General features: G+C 45.3%; 1 protein-coding gene across 2 annotated transcripts; it reads left to right on the top strand.

Annotated features, from left to right (window-relative positions):
- Positions 1-239: 239 nt before the first annotated feature.
- Positions 240-15,108, top strand: OPALIN (oligodendrocytic myelin paranodal and inner loop protein). Of its 2 annotated transcripts, XM_029201191.1 has the most exons (6): positions 240-376; positions 5,525-5,587; positions 9,940-9,975; positions 11,066-11,185; positions 13,098-13,154; positions 14,523-15,108. In XM_029201191.1, exons 1-6 carry the CDS (start codon positions 374-376, stop codon positions 14,697-14,699), a joined length of 456 nt encoding a protein of 151 aa, XP_029057024.1. In that variant the 5' UTR covers positions 240-373; the 3' UTR covers positions 14,700-15,108. The 2 variants fall into 2 exon arrangements, with proteins under 2 accessions (XP_029057024.1, XP_029057025.1); XM_029201192.1 differs by lacking the exons at positions 240-376; positions 5,525-5,587 and adding an exon at positions 9,482-9,544 and having other exon boundaries at positions 14,523-14,699.

Here is a 15,108-nt window from a genome sequence, read left to right as displayed (position 1 = left end):
GAGATGTTGGTGCAGGAGTCGCCAGGCTCTCAGTCCAGCTCTGGGTTCTTTGATGAGATGGAGGTGTAACCAAGGAAGGGGCTTGAAAAGTAAAAAGGACAGAAAATGAAGACGATGAAGGTAGATGACCTGGCCCTTACACAGTGGCCCTGAAGCAGAAGACCATCTTCCCCAAGGGGTGGGCCAAGGACTGGGCTCCTCCCCTGACCATAAATGGCTTGGCCAGAGCTCTGTGGGAGCCACCTCTTCTCCTGTCACCCTTGCTCTTCCAGCTGGATGTTCCTACAAATGCAAGACACAAGCCAATAACACCAGCAAGAAAGGAGTTTGCTGAGGGCAGTGTTTGGAGAAAGCTCTCGGGAGGCTGTCGGAAATGGTGAGTGCTGGTTAGCGTCTTTCCTCTGCCTAACCTTCATTTCTCTCTATAAAAAACAATCCCCAGACTTTTAGATTTCACATCTCCTAATTCAAATATAACTGTACCCTTGGGGCAAGAAGTTAAGGAGCTTGGCTTTTAATTCTTTTCCAATGTACAATCAGTTAAAAACATTCTATCTAGTATTTGATGATTCCATCTTATATTTTAATATTAAGGTTTTGTTTTTAAAACCCCACATACAAGGGTGCAAAGTAAATGTTTCGGCTAATTTCAGTTCCCAGTTGAAGCAATGGGTCCGACCCATGCCTTTATCCTTATTTGTTCAGTCTGCCTTCTGCTGCGAGATCAGCAACAGGGAGAGTCGTAAGTTGCATCGGAAACCCTCCACCTTCCTTATTGACTTGATACACGTTTGCTTATGACTCAGTCGAATGAAGCTTGGTAAGTTAGAAGAGGCTTCTGTGATTCCTTTTTAAAGAGATTATTAAAAGGAGTTGACATCTAGGAGTAAAGTCTGTTAGAAGCATGCACACGTGAACAGATGTAGGATGGGAGGCGTGAGTGACAGGAGGACTGAAGGGCTGCAGGCCCAGGTTAGAGGGCTGACCTCTCCCACCTCTGGGCCTCAGGGGGTGGGGAGGGGCCCTGCCTGCTGGCACCACATTGGAAGAGCTCTCCTGATCCAGAACCCGCATTTCTATCTACTAGGAGCTGGGGGAGTAGCCAGACTAGAGACTTAGGGGTCAGAATTCAACAGTCAGGACCCAGTTCCTGGGGAAAGGGCGGTTCAGGGAGGGTTCAGAAGGTTAGGAAGAAGGCTGTCCTCTAAAGAAGACGCCCTCTGCATTCTTGTTTCTTGAAAATCTTTTTTTTTTTCCCAATAAATTTATTTTATTTTATTTATTTATTTTTGGTTGCATTGGGTCTTCATTGTTGCACGCAGGCTTTCTCTAGTTGTGGTGAGTGGGGACTACTCTTCCTTGCGGTGCATGGGCTTCTCATTGTGGTGGCTTCTCTTGTTGCAGAGCATGGGATCTAGGCACGCCGGCTCAGTAGTTGTGGCTCGCGGGGTCTAGGGCGCGGGCTCAGTAGTTGTGGCACATGGGCTTTGTTGCTCCGCGGCATGTGGGCTCTTCCTGGACCAGGGCTTGAACCCGTGTCCCTTGCATTGGCAGGCAGATTCTTAATCACTGCACCACCAGGGAAGCCCTCTTGAAAGTCTTTTAACAAGAAGTTAAAACTTAAAAAAAGAACAAAAAGGAGTTGAATTCAGGCTTTGGAGTTGGGAAGATCTGTGATCTAGCCTCTCCCACTTACCACTTGGGGACCTTGAGAAAACTGTCCTGGTCTCGGTCACCTCACCCATGATGTAGAGGTGAGAGTGCCCCCCTTGTGGGGAGGTTATGAGTGAGTGTGACCACTCACTCATAACAGTGAGTGGAGGTTATCCCATCCCCCCTCCTTCCCATCACAAACAGCAGACTCATAATGAGTGACACTCAGCCACTGAGATCCTGATGTACCTTCAGAACCATTATGTAGATATCACCTAGTGCTTAGACTAGCAATGAGTGCCTTGTACCAAATCCCAGTACTTTGAATATTGCTAATCCATGTAGACAATCCCATCCAACAAGATCTTCTCAGGGGCTTCTCTGTGCCTCGCTCTGTGCTGACTAGGCCATGAAGAATATGACACCACGTGATCTTCCACCTGGAGTATTTTACAGTTTCGAAAGAGCTGCCACAGACATTATTTCCTTTGGGCTTAGTTAACAGTATCCCTGTTTTGAGGATGGAAAAACAGTGCCTGGTAGAATAGATTTGTTTTGAGGAAATGGAGACCAGAGAGTTTGATTCACTTTCCCCAGGCCACACAGCTACTAAGTGGCTGAGTCTGGACTCAAATCCAGATCAGGGGGCTCCAAGCCCAAGGGTGCCTTGCCCCACCCAGCTGCCTCTCTAAAGGACACTGCGTGAGATTCTTCTCCACCCACATTTACGTGATGTTTTTCTTCCCATGAGAGCGCTGTAGGGTGCTTCTACAAAATATAAGTGTCTTTCTGAAATTAGCCAAAACCTTCGTCATCCAAATGTTGATAAACAGCACGTGCAATGGCCCACTTGTTGCTGCTCCCCCCTTCTGCTGCCCCCCAAAGGAAGCTTTGTCCGGGGCCTGCTGACATCAGTGCCTGGTGCTCACTGATGAGATAAGGCTCTGGGCAGCTGCATCTGATGCAGAGGCCATCCAGTGTCCTCTGTGGGCTCAGTTGGCATTACCATGAAAGGCAGTGGTTAGGTCCCCTGAGCAGGAAGACCCTGACCTGAGGTGGCCCAGATGTCCCTCTTGTCCTATTACCGTCCTGGAAGAGGAGGTGCAGAATAATTGGGGGCTCCAGTTATTCTGCAGAAACTCTAGAAGTCCTGAGGAAGCCTGTAATGTAGTAGAAAGAGGCTGTCACCAAAAGACCCAGTCGTGTGAATTTGGGCAACTTGTTCAAATTCTTCACCGATTTTCTTCTCTATAAAGTGAGGGCCCCCTGTTGCTAAGAGACAGAGAAGTGAAGAGTCCCCACTGAAGCGTGCTGGCTGGCTGGGGACATCCTAATTGAAAGACATAATCTCTGGAGCAGGGAGTAGGGGGAACGATACATTGTAGGTGCTTGGAACATTTTTAGTTCACAAAGGGATTTCTCATTCATTAACCTCTCTGAATTCCAACCTTCCAGAAAGCTGGCTAAAACAGGTGTCTCATCAATTTTGCATATATTGGGACTATTGCCTCTATTGCCTCTAGAACCATCTTCCAGGTTGGATTTGAGTCACATGGACCAATCCCACTTGGCCTGTTTCAAAAGATAAGCTCCACCTGTTCTCACTTATCTGTGAGGTAATTTCTGAGGAGTCCTGGGCCTCAGCTTCCTCTTCTGTAAAATGAGAGTTCTGCCCTCTTGCACTGTTGGTGGGAATGTAAATTGATACAACCACTATGGAAAGCAGTATGGAGATTCCTTAAAAAACTAAAAATAGAACTGCCATATGACCCAGCAATCCCACTGCTGGGCATATACCCTGAGAAAACCATAATTCAAAAAGAGTCATGTACCACAATGTTCACTGCAGCTCTATTTACAATAGCCAGGACATGAAACCAACCTAAGTGGACATCAACAGATGAATGGATAAAGAAGATGTGGCACATATATACAATGGAATATTACTCAGCCATAAAAAAGGAATGAAATTGAATTATTTGTAGTGAGGTGGATGGACGTAGAGACTGTCATACAGAGTGAAGTAAGTCAAAAAGAGAAAAATACCGTACGCTAACGCACATATATGGAATCTAGAAAAATGGTACTGATGAACCTAGGGGCAGGGCAGGAATAAAGACGCAGATGTAGAGAACGGACTTGAGGACACGAGGGGGGAGGGGAGGCTGGGATGTAGTGAGAGAGTGGCATGGACATATGTACACTACCAAATGTAAAGTGGATGGCTAGTGGGAAGCAGCCGCAGAGCACAGGGAGATCAGCTCGGTGCTTTGTGACCACCTAGAGGGGTGGGATGGGGAGGGTGGGAGGGAGACGCAAGAGGCAGGGGATATGGGGACATATGGAGACGTACAGCCGATTCACTTTGTTGTACAGCAGCAACTAACACAACGTTGTAAAGCAGTTATACTCTGATAAAGATGTATTAAAAAAATGAGAGTTCTGAGGTAGATGATCCTGAAGGCACCTCAGGTCTGAAATGTTAGGATTCTCTTGGATTCTCTAATCCTTCCCAATCTTCCCATTGTCGGCTACCACTTAATTTTAAAACTTAGCAAACACATTGCTTCTAGAACGACAGAACCAGGTCTTGGGAAGCTTCAGGAAGATCAGAAGCTGGAGTTTAAGCCAAGCTGTGGGGAACCAGGGAGGCTGGGGCTGAATGAGAGCCCAGCCAGGAGGCAGGAATCAGGGCTGGTGGACACGAGCGGGGGGCGGGGCAGGGGTCCGGAAAGTAGAAACATGACTTCAGCTCCCTGAACAAGGGGCAGTGAGCGTCGCCAGCTGAGTTGGAGCAAAGTCCACCCATTTTTCACATCCAGGCAGAGAAGGGACTGGGTAAAGAGCAGCCTGGAAAAACTGGCATCAAAGAGCCCAAACTGGAGTGACAGGACATGGGGACAGGGAGGAGGAAGGAGCCACTGGAGGCCCTGGGCAGGGTCTGAGCCGGGTAGGTGGGCACGTGGGCAGGCTAACATGTTGGTGCCCCATCGAGCCAACAATCTTTAAATATTGATGCCATATTTGGGGGGGAGGTAAGGCTGGTTGCTGAGTGAGGGGAGGGCACAGAGGATTAGCATCTCCTCTGTCATTCTGACCAGCTCAGCTCCAGCCTGGAACCCCTGCCTCAGACTCTGCAAAAACAGAAGCTTGTCTTCCTCAGCTTCTCCTCCTGGGAGGGGGTTGAAGGAGCAGGTGGTTTGTTATTTTTTTGTGGTACGCGGGCCTCTCACTGTTGTGGCCTCTCCCATTGCGGGGCACAGGCTCCGGACGCGCAGGCTCAGCGGCCGTGGCTCACGGGCCCAGCCGCTCCGCGGCATGTGGGATCCTCCCGGACTGGGGCATGAACCCGCGTCCCCTGCATCGGCAGGCGGACTCCCAACCACTGCGCCACCAGGGAGGCCCGGAGCAGGTGTTCTTGTTGGAGCCTCTGGGGGGGTGGGTCTTACTTCCCATCCCAAGAAGAAAGCGCCATCACTTTACACAGTTTTCTCCCTGAAAGGAGTTCCGGGGGAAAAAGCAATTTTTAGCACTCTGCTGAATTTCTAGTGATGTTTCTGCTGCCCTTTTGGGTCAGGACTGCTCAGGCAATAGCTTCACTGACTGGTCCCTTAATCTGGCCCTGGTTGAGGACCTGGAAAAGGAGAGAGGCCAAGACTGCCTTGATGCTGAGGGGGGAACTCATGACCTCAGGCTCCGCTGCTCCCCTGCCGTCTTTTGGGGCCAAGACTGGGAGGGGAGGCTGGGACTGACTGAGCCCGTGGGTCAGTAAATTCTCCCGGAATCCGCCAGGGCCAGTGACATTTGGTGGAGGGGTGAGGAGCCTGGGTGACCATTCCTGGGAGCTTTAATGTTTCCTTCTCTCTTCCAGAGTTTTTCACTGAACTTCACACTCCCGGCCAACACAGTGAGTACAGCGGTCCCCGTTCACCAGGCAGGTCAGCAGAGATCAATGCAGAGTTGACACTGGGCCTCCAGGATGCCAAAGCTCACGTGAAGCAACAAGTTACACGGGTTCCAAAGGAATTACGAAGAGCTGGGGGTGCTGAGAGAAATGTTTTCGATTATAAAAATTATAAATACACATTTTGAAAAGGAAAATAGCAAAAAACCAAAACAGCTAAATTGCCATCAGCAGAAAACACTGGGGACACTAATTCCAGTCCTGTCTGACTCTACATAAATTTTGAATTTTGTTGCATTTGTACCATGGTCTTCTTATTCTACCCATAATTTTATATGATAAATGTCTTCCATCCACCTTTATAACCGTACTGAGGGTGGTCACATGATATTTCTTCAAGTGAATTCTTTCTTTAAGTGATTAATCACTCTTAGGAATGATTTTGTGGTAAACGTAGGTATAGATAAATCCTTGTCAGCACGTAAGCTGATTCCCTTAGAATGTAGCCTAGAAGGGGAATTAGTGGGTCAAGAAGAATGAATGTTTTATGGCTCTGTGACATTTAGTTGCAAGTCCACATGGAGATTTGCAGTTGATGATGGTGGACCGTTTCAATCCAGAATTGGTCCTCCATCTTCTGTTCTTGTGCTGTGTAGAGATAACACGCCAGGATTGTTTTCTGAGCGGAAGTGCTGCTGTGATGGAGCCAGGTGTTTTCCTGGCCCAGTTTTTCAGTGGTTTTGGCTGTGCCAAAGTTTTCTGAAAAGTCATATGGTTATTCAAAGAGAATAAACTGAATCATCAGGAAAGAGGACGCTTAAGCCCATGCTCGTGTTTACTGTACCGTGGGGGCGTCATTCTGGAGAGCAGCAGAAAGGTAGAACCTCGAGACTCACTGCCGGCCTTCTGCTGCCACTGGCGGCCCTGACATCTGTCCGTAACTCCCTGGCACCTGCTCTACCCTTCCGGGGCGGCCCTGCCTTCGGACCCTCCCTGACTTACTCTGCTCCCTGCTTCTGCCTCTGCCTGTTGTCTGCAGACAAATTCCCCTGTCCCTCTCCCTACCTGTCAAAACCTTTTAATATGGCCACTGCTGGCACTTCCCCCCCAGCTGCTCGAAGCCAGCAGGTCCATAGAGACCCCAGGTTCTGCCTTATCCTGGCTTGGCCCAGCCTACGAAGGTAACTCAGAGAAGCAAGAAGCCGTTGCTTGGGGCAGTGAGGGTGGATGGGTTGAGAGGCAGGCCCTTACACTGTCAGTCATCACTTTGGGAGCATCTCCTTGGTTCACAGCACATTTCTCTGAGAACTGTCCCTCCTCCCTTTGAACCTATGTCGGACAACAGCCACCCCAGCCTGCCTGGGACTGTCTGGTTTTAGCACTGAATGCGCTACCACCTAGGCAATTTCTGTGGAAAACCAGGACGGCTGGCCACCCTACCTGGCAGTTATATTTCTACCATAGAACCCTTCCGTTTTGGTGCAGCTGGATGACTGGGAACACCAGAGCCCTGGAAGGTAGGGAAAGGTGGATACTCAGCTCATGAGAGCTTCTCTGCAGGGAGCTGGGGACAGGGCCACATATGCAAGTCCGCCCCTACTGGGCCATACTGAACTGTCAAGTATAAAAACTGGGTTGGGATGCTGCCTTTGGTCATGGAAGGCAGAGTAGTCCAACGGTTAAGAACTTGGACCCTGGAGCCAGACCACTCGGCATCTGCCACTTAGGGCTGTGTGACCTTGCACAAGTTACTTGACTCCTCTGTGCCTCACTCTTCTCTTCTGTAAAATGGGGATCGTTATAGTCCTGCTTCACTGGCTATGGTGAAGAATAAATGAGTTGATACAGGAAAAGTACTTGAACAGCCTGGCACATAGTAAGTTCTCCATAAGCATTAGCTGGTACGATTAGCAGGTGTCCATGAGGGCAGAAAAATCCATCTGGAGAGAGAAAGAAGGAAGCAAACAGGCAGAGAAAAGTACAGGTGAAAGGCCATTCTACCCAGGAGTGATGGAGAGATCCCAGGAGGGATGGCTTTGGTTCTGACAAGTTCTCGGTCCCCAGCTTCAGTCCCTAGAGAGGCCAGATTCCCACTGCCCATGGGCTTCATGAGGTACCCCTGAATCCTTAGAGGTAACTCATTTTGGGGGGCCAAAGCCAGCCCAAGTGAGTTTCTGTAACCTGAAGACAAAATATCTTACCCAAAACGATATGCAACTCTTGGCATCACCCTGAGAAATAGAACCCTTAAGGTAAATGCAGCTTTAAGGTGGGGGTGGGGTGAGATTGCACTTCGGTAAAACTGTAGCTATTTATTTTTTTAAATTTTATTTATCTATTTATTTATTTCTTAACATCTTTATTGGAGTATAATTCCTTTACAATGGTGTGTTAGTTTCTGCTGTACCACAAAGTGAATCAGTTATACATATACATATATCCCCATATCTCCTCCCTCTTGCGTCTCCCTCCCTCCCACCGTCCCTACCCCACCCCTCTAGGTGGTGACAAAGCACTGAGCTGATCTCCCTGTGCTATGCGGCTGCTACCCACTAGCTATCTCTTTACATTTGGTAGTGTGTATATGCCCATGCCACTCTCTCACTTCGTGCCAGCTTACCCCTCCCCCTCCCCGTGTCCTCAAGTCCATTCTCTGTGTCTGCGTCTTTATTCCTGTCCTGCCCCTAGGTTCTTCAGAACCATTTTTTAAAAAATTCTATATATATGCGTTAGCATACGGTATTTGTTTTTCTCTTTCTGACTTACTTCACTCTGTATGACAGACTCTAGGTTCATCCACCTCACTACAAATAGCTCAATTTCGTTTCTCTTTATGGCTGAGTAATATTCCATTGTATATATGTGCCACATCTTCTTTATCCATTCATCTGTCGATGGACACTTAGGTTGCTTCCATGTCCTGGCTATTGTAAATAGAGCTGCAATGAACATTGTGGTGCATGACTCTTTTTGAATTATGGTTTTCTCAGGGTATATGCCCAGCAGTGGGATTGCTGGGTCATATGGTAGTTCTATATATATTTTTTTTTTGTGGTACGCAGGCCTCTCACTGCCGCGGCCTCTCCCGTCACGGAGCACAGGCTCCGGAGGTGCAGGCCCAGCGGCCACGGCTCACGGGCCCAGCTGCTCTGCGGCATGTGGGATCTTCCCGCACCGGGCACGAACCCATGTCCCCCACATCAGCAGGCGGACTCCCAACCACTGCGCCAGCAGGGAAGCCCCGGTAGTTCTATTTTTAAAAACTGTAGCCATGTAAGTACCAAGTGTCAATACCTGGTTAGCAAATCTCTCCTTTGATGGGAAAGAGGCTTAGGCTTGGAATGCAAACATCCACATTTGGGTTAGATTTATGGTTACCTATGAAACCTGGGAGAAGACCTATAACTTCTCTGAGATCTGGATCATTTTTTTTTTTTTGGTAAAATAGAGACAGTAACTGTCAAAAGTCCAAGCCCCTGGGATTCCAGTGTACTCACTGAGGTTGATGAGAATATTCAATATATAACAGGTCTGGCCAGAGCTTTGCCAAGTTTAAAGGAATGACAAAAGCTTATACTCCTGGCGCTCATTTGATCCTTTTACCAATCCTAGAGGTAGGTACTCACAGCCCTATTGTATAGATGAAGAAATGAGGCTCGTTAGCTTGTGAGTGGAGAAATCGCCATTTCGTTCCAGCTAGTGTGAGCCTAGGACTCTTGCTCTTAACCCCACACGGCATCACCTAGCGTAGCTCACATGGGTCAGTTGCTAATGTGGAACTCTGTGCCATGAGATTTATTGATCCAGATAAGACTCTCATCTGATATATCTCATAAATGGGTAAAATCCAGTGCCCCCCCTTGAGTGGAGATGTGAAATGGGGACATGTACTGTGCTCATTCAACGTAGAATTATCCCAGGAGCATGGATAATTCACAACTTCAGACACCTGCCCAAGCCATTTGCTTCATTGCAGTTTGGAAACAGGTAAGGCCTCCTTAAAGAGCCTGGCTTCCACTGGTATTGAACTTTTTTCCCATCTAGCAACGGGGACAAGTAGGCCCAAAGTGTGCTGGGAAGGGTGTGGGGACTTGGGACAGGAGAAAAACTTTTTGAGTTCTGAAACCTGTTATGGCAAATCCACCGGGTGAATAATGAAGACCTCACCTGAATTTCTGATTTCTCTCTCCTTGTAACCCAATTTTATTCCTTCTTACCTGAGAAGCAATCAAAGAGGGTTCTGTTCGGCAGTTGTTTTTAATAAAAAGTTTAGCAAAGGTATATACTTCAGGCATTACAGCTTAGCCTTGGACAGACTGTGTTGTGTGACGTGCATTCTATAGATTTTGTTTTCTTAAGACGTATATTCTTTTTCCACCCAGACTTCCTCCCCAGCTGTTACCAGTGGGAAAGGAGCAGTAAGTATATCACTTAAATTATGGAGCCTTAGTTTGGTCATTTAGAAAATGGGGATAATGCTGTACCCATCTCATGCATTCGTTTTGAGGATTAAAGTTTGATATGTGAACTGTCACCAAGCACAGAATCTTCCTCAACTATTATTCTTATGACCAACTCAGTTCAAAAGTGAAGGAGAACACGCAAAATCACAGATGATTCCCAAAGTGTTGAACAAAAGAAGCTAGACACAAGAGACTACATACTTTCTACGTGCATCTAGATGACGTTGAAAAACAGACAAGACTAACCTACGGTGATGGATTTCAGGATAGAGGTTACACATGCAGTGACTGGAACGGAGCCCGAGGGGCTTCTGGGGGGCTGGTAATGTTCTGTTTCTTCATCTGGGTGCTGGTTACATGGGTGGGTTCATCACGTGAAAAGTCATCAAGCTGTATATTTATAATGTATATACTTTTATGTATCATGTCATTCTTTAATAAAATCACCCCCCCCCAAAAATGAAGAAGAATCCAGTATTATACGACATTGCATGCGTGTAGAGATTCTGAACACTATCTTTGGTATTTTCAAATAATCTGCAAATCTGAAAACCTATGGAGCTACAAGCATGGCTATTTCCACTCAGATCAAAGCAAAATGGGAGTCTGAAAAAAATTGGCTCATGCATTTAATGTAAATAAATTTAAAAATTCATATCAAAATGGTGTGGGATACACTAAAACCTTTTACTTTTTGCCAGACTAATAGATAAGAATGGTATCTAATTGTTGCTTTGAACTGTATTTCAGCTCTTCCTGTGTTGATGCAACATTTGTATTTCTGTTCCTAGGAATGGCCTGTTCATATATTTGTCCAATTTTCTACTGAATTATCACCCTTTTCCAATTGATTTAAACTATGTACGTTAACTCCTATGAAAATGAGCCGTTTGTCATGTACGTTGCAAACAATTTTTCACTGTTATTTCATTACCCTTTTGATCTTGTATACGAAACTTAGGGTCCATGTAGGGTTTTGTTTTACTTTTAATCAATCAAACTCTTCCTTTTTTTCTGGGAGAACCTGACTATTTTCTCTGTGCAGGACTGTGGACCTTCTCTTGGGTTAGCAGCTGGCATCCCGTCCCTGGTGGCCACGGCCCTGCTGGTGGCCTTACTATTTACTCTGATTCACCAAAGAAGAAGCAGCAGTGAGTCCACCGAGGTGATTAGCAGCTTCTTTGGGTCTGACGTGTTGGCAAGAATCGGTATTTGATGAACTGGCTTTGGGCTGAGGGTGTCAGGACCCATGTCTGTTTTCTGAGGACAAGGTGGTGGATGTTTCTGTGCCTCAATTTCTGTCTCAGACTCATGACATTATCCTCCAGGCAGAGCTGATTTGTCACACAACCCTTGTGTCACTTGAGGATGGTATCTGGGATGGCAAAAAGTAGCAGCGGAGAGGGACGTTTGTTGCTACGGCAAACACATCAGTACAGTGGGTGTGTTCTCTAACCTTGAGAAACAAGGCCACAAGCTTCACAAAGAGGATGGAGGTGATCTTAGGAAGGATGGGAGGCAAACAGACCCTGAGGCGTCTATCGTAGGGATATGTCCAGGAGTATGTGACTCTGTTTATCTTTGTCTTTTTCCCACTTCTGAACACACATCAGTCACAATGGGGACTCTCCCCATTGTCGGGAATCTCCCGACCCCACCCCATGCAAATACCAGATTGCTCTGGAGACCAGGCTCAGAATTCAAGGGCCACCCTGACCCACATCCAGCCAGGGTCCATGGTTGTGATACAACTGTGTTGTGTAGACTCTGGGCTCTAATTCCATCCTTATTTATGAACATTCCTGATAGTTCTCACAGTGGTAGGCGTTAATGGGGAGTAAAAAACGTAGGTTCTAACCCTGGCTCTGCCACTGTACAATTTATATGATCCTGGACAAGTGACTTAACATTTTCTGTTTCTTGGTTAGTTCAACTCTAAAATAAGAGTCATAAAAACTACCCACCTCAGGAATTCCCCGGCGGTCCAGTGGTAAGGACTCCGTGGTCTCAGCGGCCAAGGGCCAGGGTTCAATCCCTCCTTGCCCTTGTGGGGAACTAAGATCCCACAAGCTGTGCAGTGCGGCCAAAAAGAAAAAAATATATACCCACCTTATTTATTTAATTAAAAAATTTTTTTTTGAATTTTGGCTGCGTTGGGTCTTCACTGTGGCACGCGGGCTTTCTCTAGTTGCGGCAAACGGAGGATACTCTTCACTGTGGTGCGCAGGCTTCTCACTGCGGTGGCTTCTCTTGTTGCGGAGCACGGGCTCTAGGCACGCAGGCTTCAGTAGTTGTGGCATGCAGGCTCAGTAGTTGTGGCTCACGGGCTCTAGAGCGCAGGCTCAGTAGTTTTGGTGCACGGGCTTAGTTGCTTCGCGGGCATGTGGGATCTTCCTGGACCAGGGCTCGAACCCGTCCCCTGCATTGGCAGGCGGATTCTTAACCACTGCGCCACCAGGGAAGTCCCTACCCAACTTATTTTAAGAGGTAAGTGGAGGTGTAAGGATGGAATGAGATCATGGGTATAAAGATGTGTTGACAAGCTGTAAACTTTAAATATATTAAGAAATATTGTGGTTGTTGGTGGTATTATTTAAGTAATGGTTCCTCAGTCTTTCAGGGCACTTTAAAATCATCTTGGAGGCTATGAAAATACCAACCACCAAAACCAATTAAATCAGAATCTCTGAATGTTAGAGCTGTGGCATTGGTACCAAAAATATCTCAACATTTTATGATGGATCACGTTAAGCAGATACTAAAGTAGAGAGAATAGTATAATGAATCTAGTTATTAACAACGGCCAATCTTGTTTCATCTCCACTTCCACCCACTTTTCCACACTGTCAACCTGGATTATTTTTGAAGTAATTCACAGTGGTATCTCTTGTTTATGTTTTTTCTGGGAGGGGGGAGTTATTATCTGTTTGTTTATTTTGTTTTATTTTTAAAGCTCTCTGGTGATTCTAATGTGCAGCCAGGTTTAAGAACCACTGATTTTAATCATCGTCATGGGCAAATGCTGTAACCTTTCATTTCTTCTTCTCTATTTTGTTTTATTTTTTAAAACAACTTAGGAAAGTGAGAGGCCTTGTGAAATTTCAGAAATCTATGACAGTCCCAGGATAGCTGAGGTAAGAACTCTTGGTTATAATCACTATACATCATTCACATGGCAAACAAGCTAAGGGTCTTAAAGCCTCTGGTGTACAGGAGAAGTGCAGGGTAAGCACAAAGGAGGTTCTCATTATATTTTTACTGGCTGGACAGGAATTCAAGATTTATTTAATATTAGAAAATTAATTTAATATCACTTATTTCACTGGTAAAAGAGAAAAACCATGTGATCATTTCCATAGAAGAGAATTCAAAAATATTTTACAGCCATTTGTGATGTGAACTCCCAGCAAACCAAAAATTTAAAAGGCACTTCCTTAACTTGAAACAAGACATCTTTAAAAAAAAAAAAAATTACAGCAAATATCATACCTAAAGGTAAAATGTTAATGATTCTTTTTCAGATCAGAAACAAAACAAGGATGCTCGTTGTTACCAGTTCTATTTGATATTATACTTTAGGTCCTAGTCAACACAGCAGGATGAGAAAAAGAAGTAGAAATTAACTCAGTGCAGGAGAATCCTTTCACAATGTATATGTATGTCAAATAATCACACTATTCTCTTTGAATATCTTACAATTTTATTTGTCAATTATACCTCAATAAAGATTTAAAAAAAAGAAAAAGAAGCAGAAAGCATAAGACTGGAAAAGAAGAAACAAAAATGTCATTATTTACAGATGATATGATTATCTACATAGAAAAGCCAAATTATCTACAGATAAATTAATAGAACTAACAAGATATTTTAACAAGTTTACTGGATATAAAATCAATATTAAAAAGTAATTCACATTGCTAAAAATCAATAACAATTAATTAGAAAAAGTAATTTTTAAAAAATACCATTTTGTAGTGGTAATAAAAATACACAGAATGATGAGGAATAAATCTAACAAAAACATGTAATCCCTTTATGGAGAATAATAAAACTTCAGTAAAAGATATTAAGTAAGACCTAAATAATGGGAGTTGGTATTCAATGCTCCTGGATAAGAAGACTCAATGGTATACAGATATCAAACAACTTCAAATTGATCTGTATAATAAATGTAATTCCAGTATAAACCTCAGCAAATATTTTTCATGGAACTCAATAAGGTGCTTCTAAAATCTATACAGAAGAAGACAGAAAAAAATGTTAAGTACCAGCAGACAGGTAGAACAAATAGAAAACAAATAGGAAGATAGTAGATTAAAACCCAACCATATCAATGATCACACTGATGGTGTCCAATGTCTTGAAAACTATTTGTTCCAAACATTTTGTCTGATGCTTGGTTGTTTCAGGTGGGAGGGTAAATCTGGCTTCTGTTACTCCAACTTGACCAGAAGCAAAAGTCTTTGATGTATTTTTTTTTTCAACCTGTTTGTTTTCTCAAGAATCCTAGGAGGTTACCCACACAGGAGAAGAATATCACGGGAGCAGAAGAAGCCCACATATATGTGCAGACTGTTTCAGGAAGTGAGGAGCCCATTCGTGACACTTACCGTCCTGCTGTCGAAGTGCAGAGAAGGAGGGTGTTGTGGTGGCTTATTCCCAGACTGAGCCTGGAGTGATGCAGCACAGCCAAGGAGCAGATCTGGAGCTGGAACAGAGCTAAGCACACAGGGATTTGTGCTCGGAGGGAGGAGAGACGCCACGCTGCTTCTTAACCAATCCAAATTTCATTTGCAGATCCGGAAAACTTTGGGGTTGACTTTACTCTTTAAGGGACAGATCTGGTAAGGTTCATTCCAACGCTCAGACCGTGTGGTTTAATAAGCAGTGAAGTCGTTGTGCATCAAAAGGAGCCCTTGGGTCCTGCTCTTGACCCCGGCGGGGCTTTTCTTTGTGATTTGGGGAAGGGGGTTTGATTTCTCGGTGACTTGCCCCCTCATTTTTTTCATATCCATTTTCTCAAAAAAGCCGTCAGACCTGGCTTCCATGGGCAGGTTGGCCAAGGCTAGCATGGCAGAAGTTGGGATA

This window comes from Monodon monoceros, unplaced genomic scaffold (genome assembly GCF_005190385.1).
Source record: "Monodon monoceros isolate NGI ecotype Baffin Bay Population unplaced genomic scaffold, NGI_Narwhal_1 Super_Scaffold_4, whole genome shotgun sequence".
Taxonomy (NCBI): domain Eukaryota; kingdom Metazoa; phylum Chordata; class Mammalia; order Artiodactyla; family Monodontidae; genus Monodon; species Monodon monoceros.
Note: the sequence above shows the minus strand (reverse complement) of the source record. Positions and strands in the feature narration are given on the sequence as shown.

Coding starts and splice junctions, on each gene's coding strand:
- OPALIN (XM_029201191.1), top strand. Junction 11,186..13,097: donor GCAGCAGTGAGTCCACCGAG/GTGATTAGCAGC, acceptor AAAACAACTTAG/GAAAGTGAGAGGCCTTGTGA. Junction 13,155..14,522: donor ACAGTCCCAGGATAGCTGAG/GTAAGAACTCTT, acceptor TGTTTTCTCAAG/AATCCTAGGAGGTTACCCAC.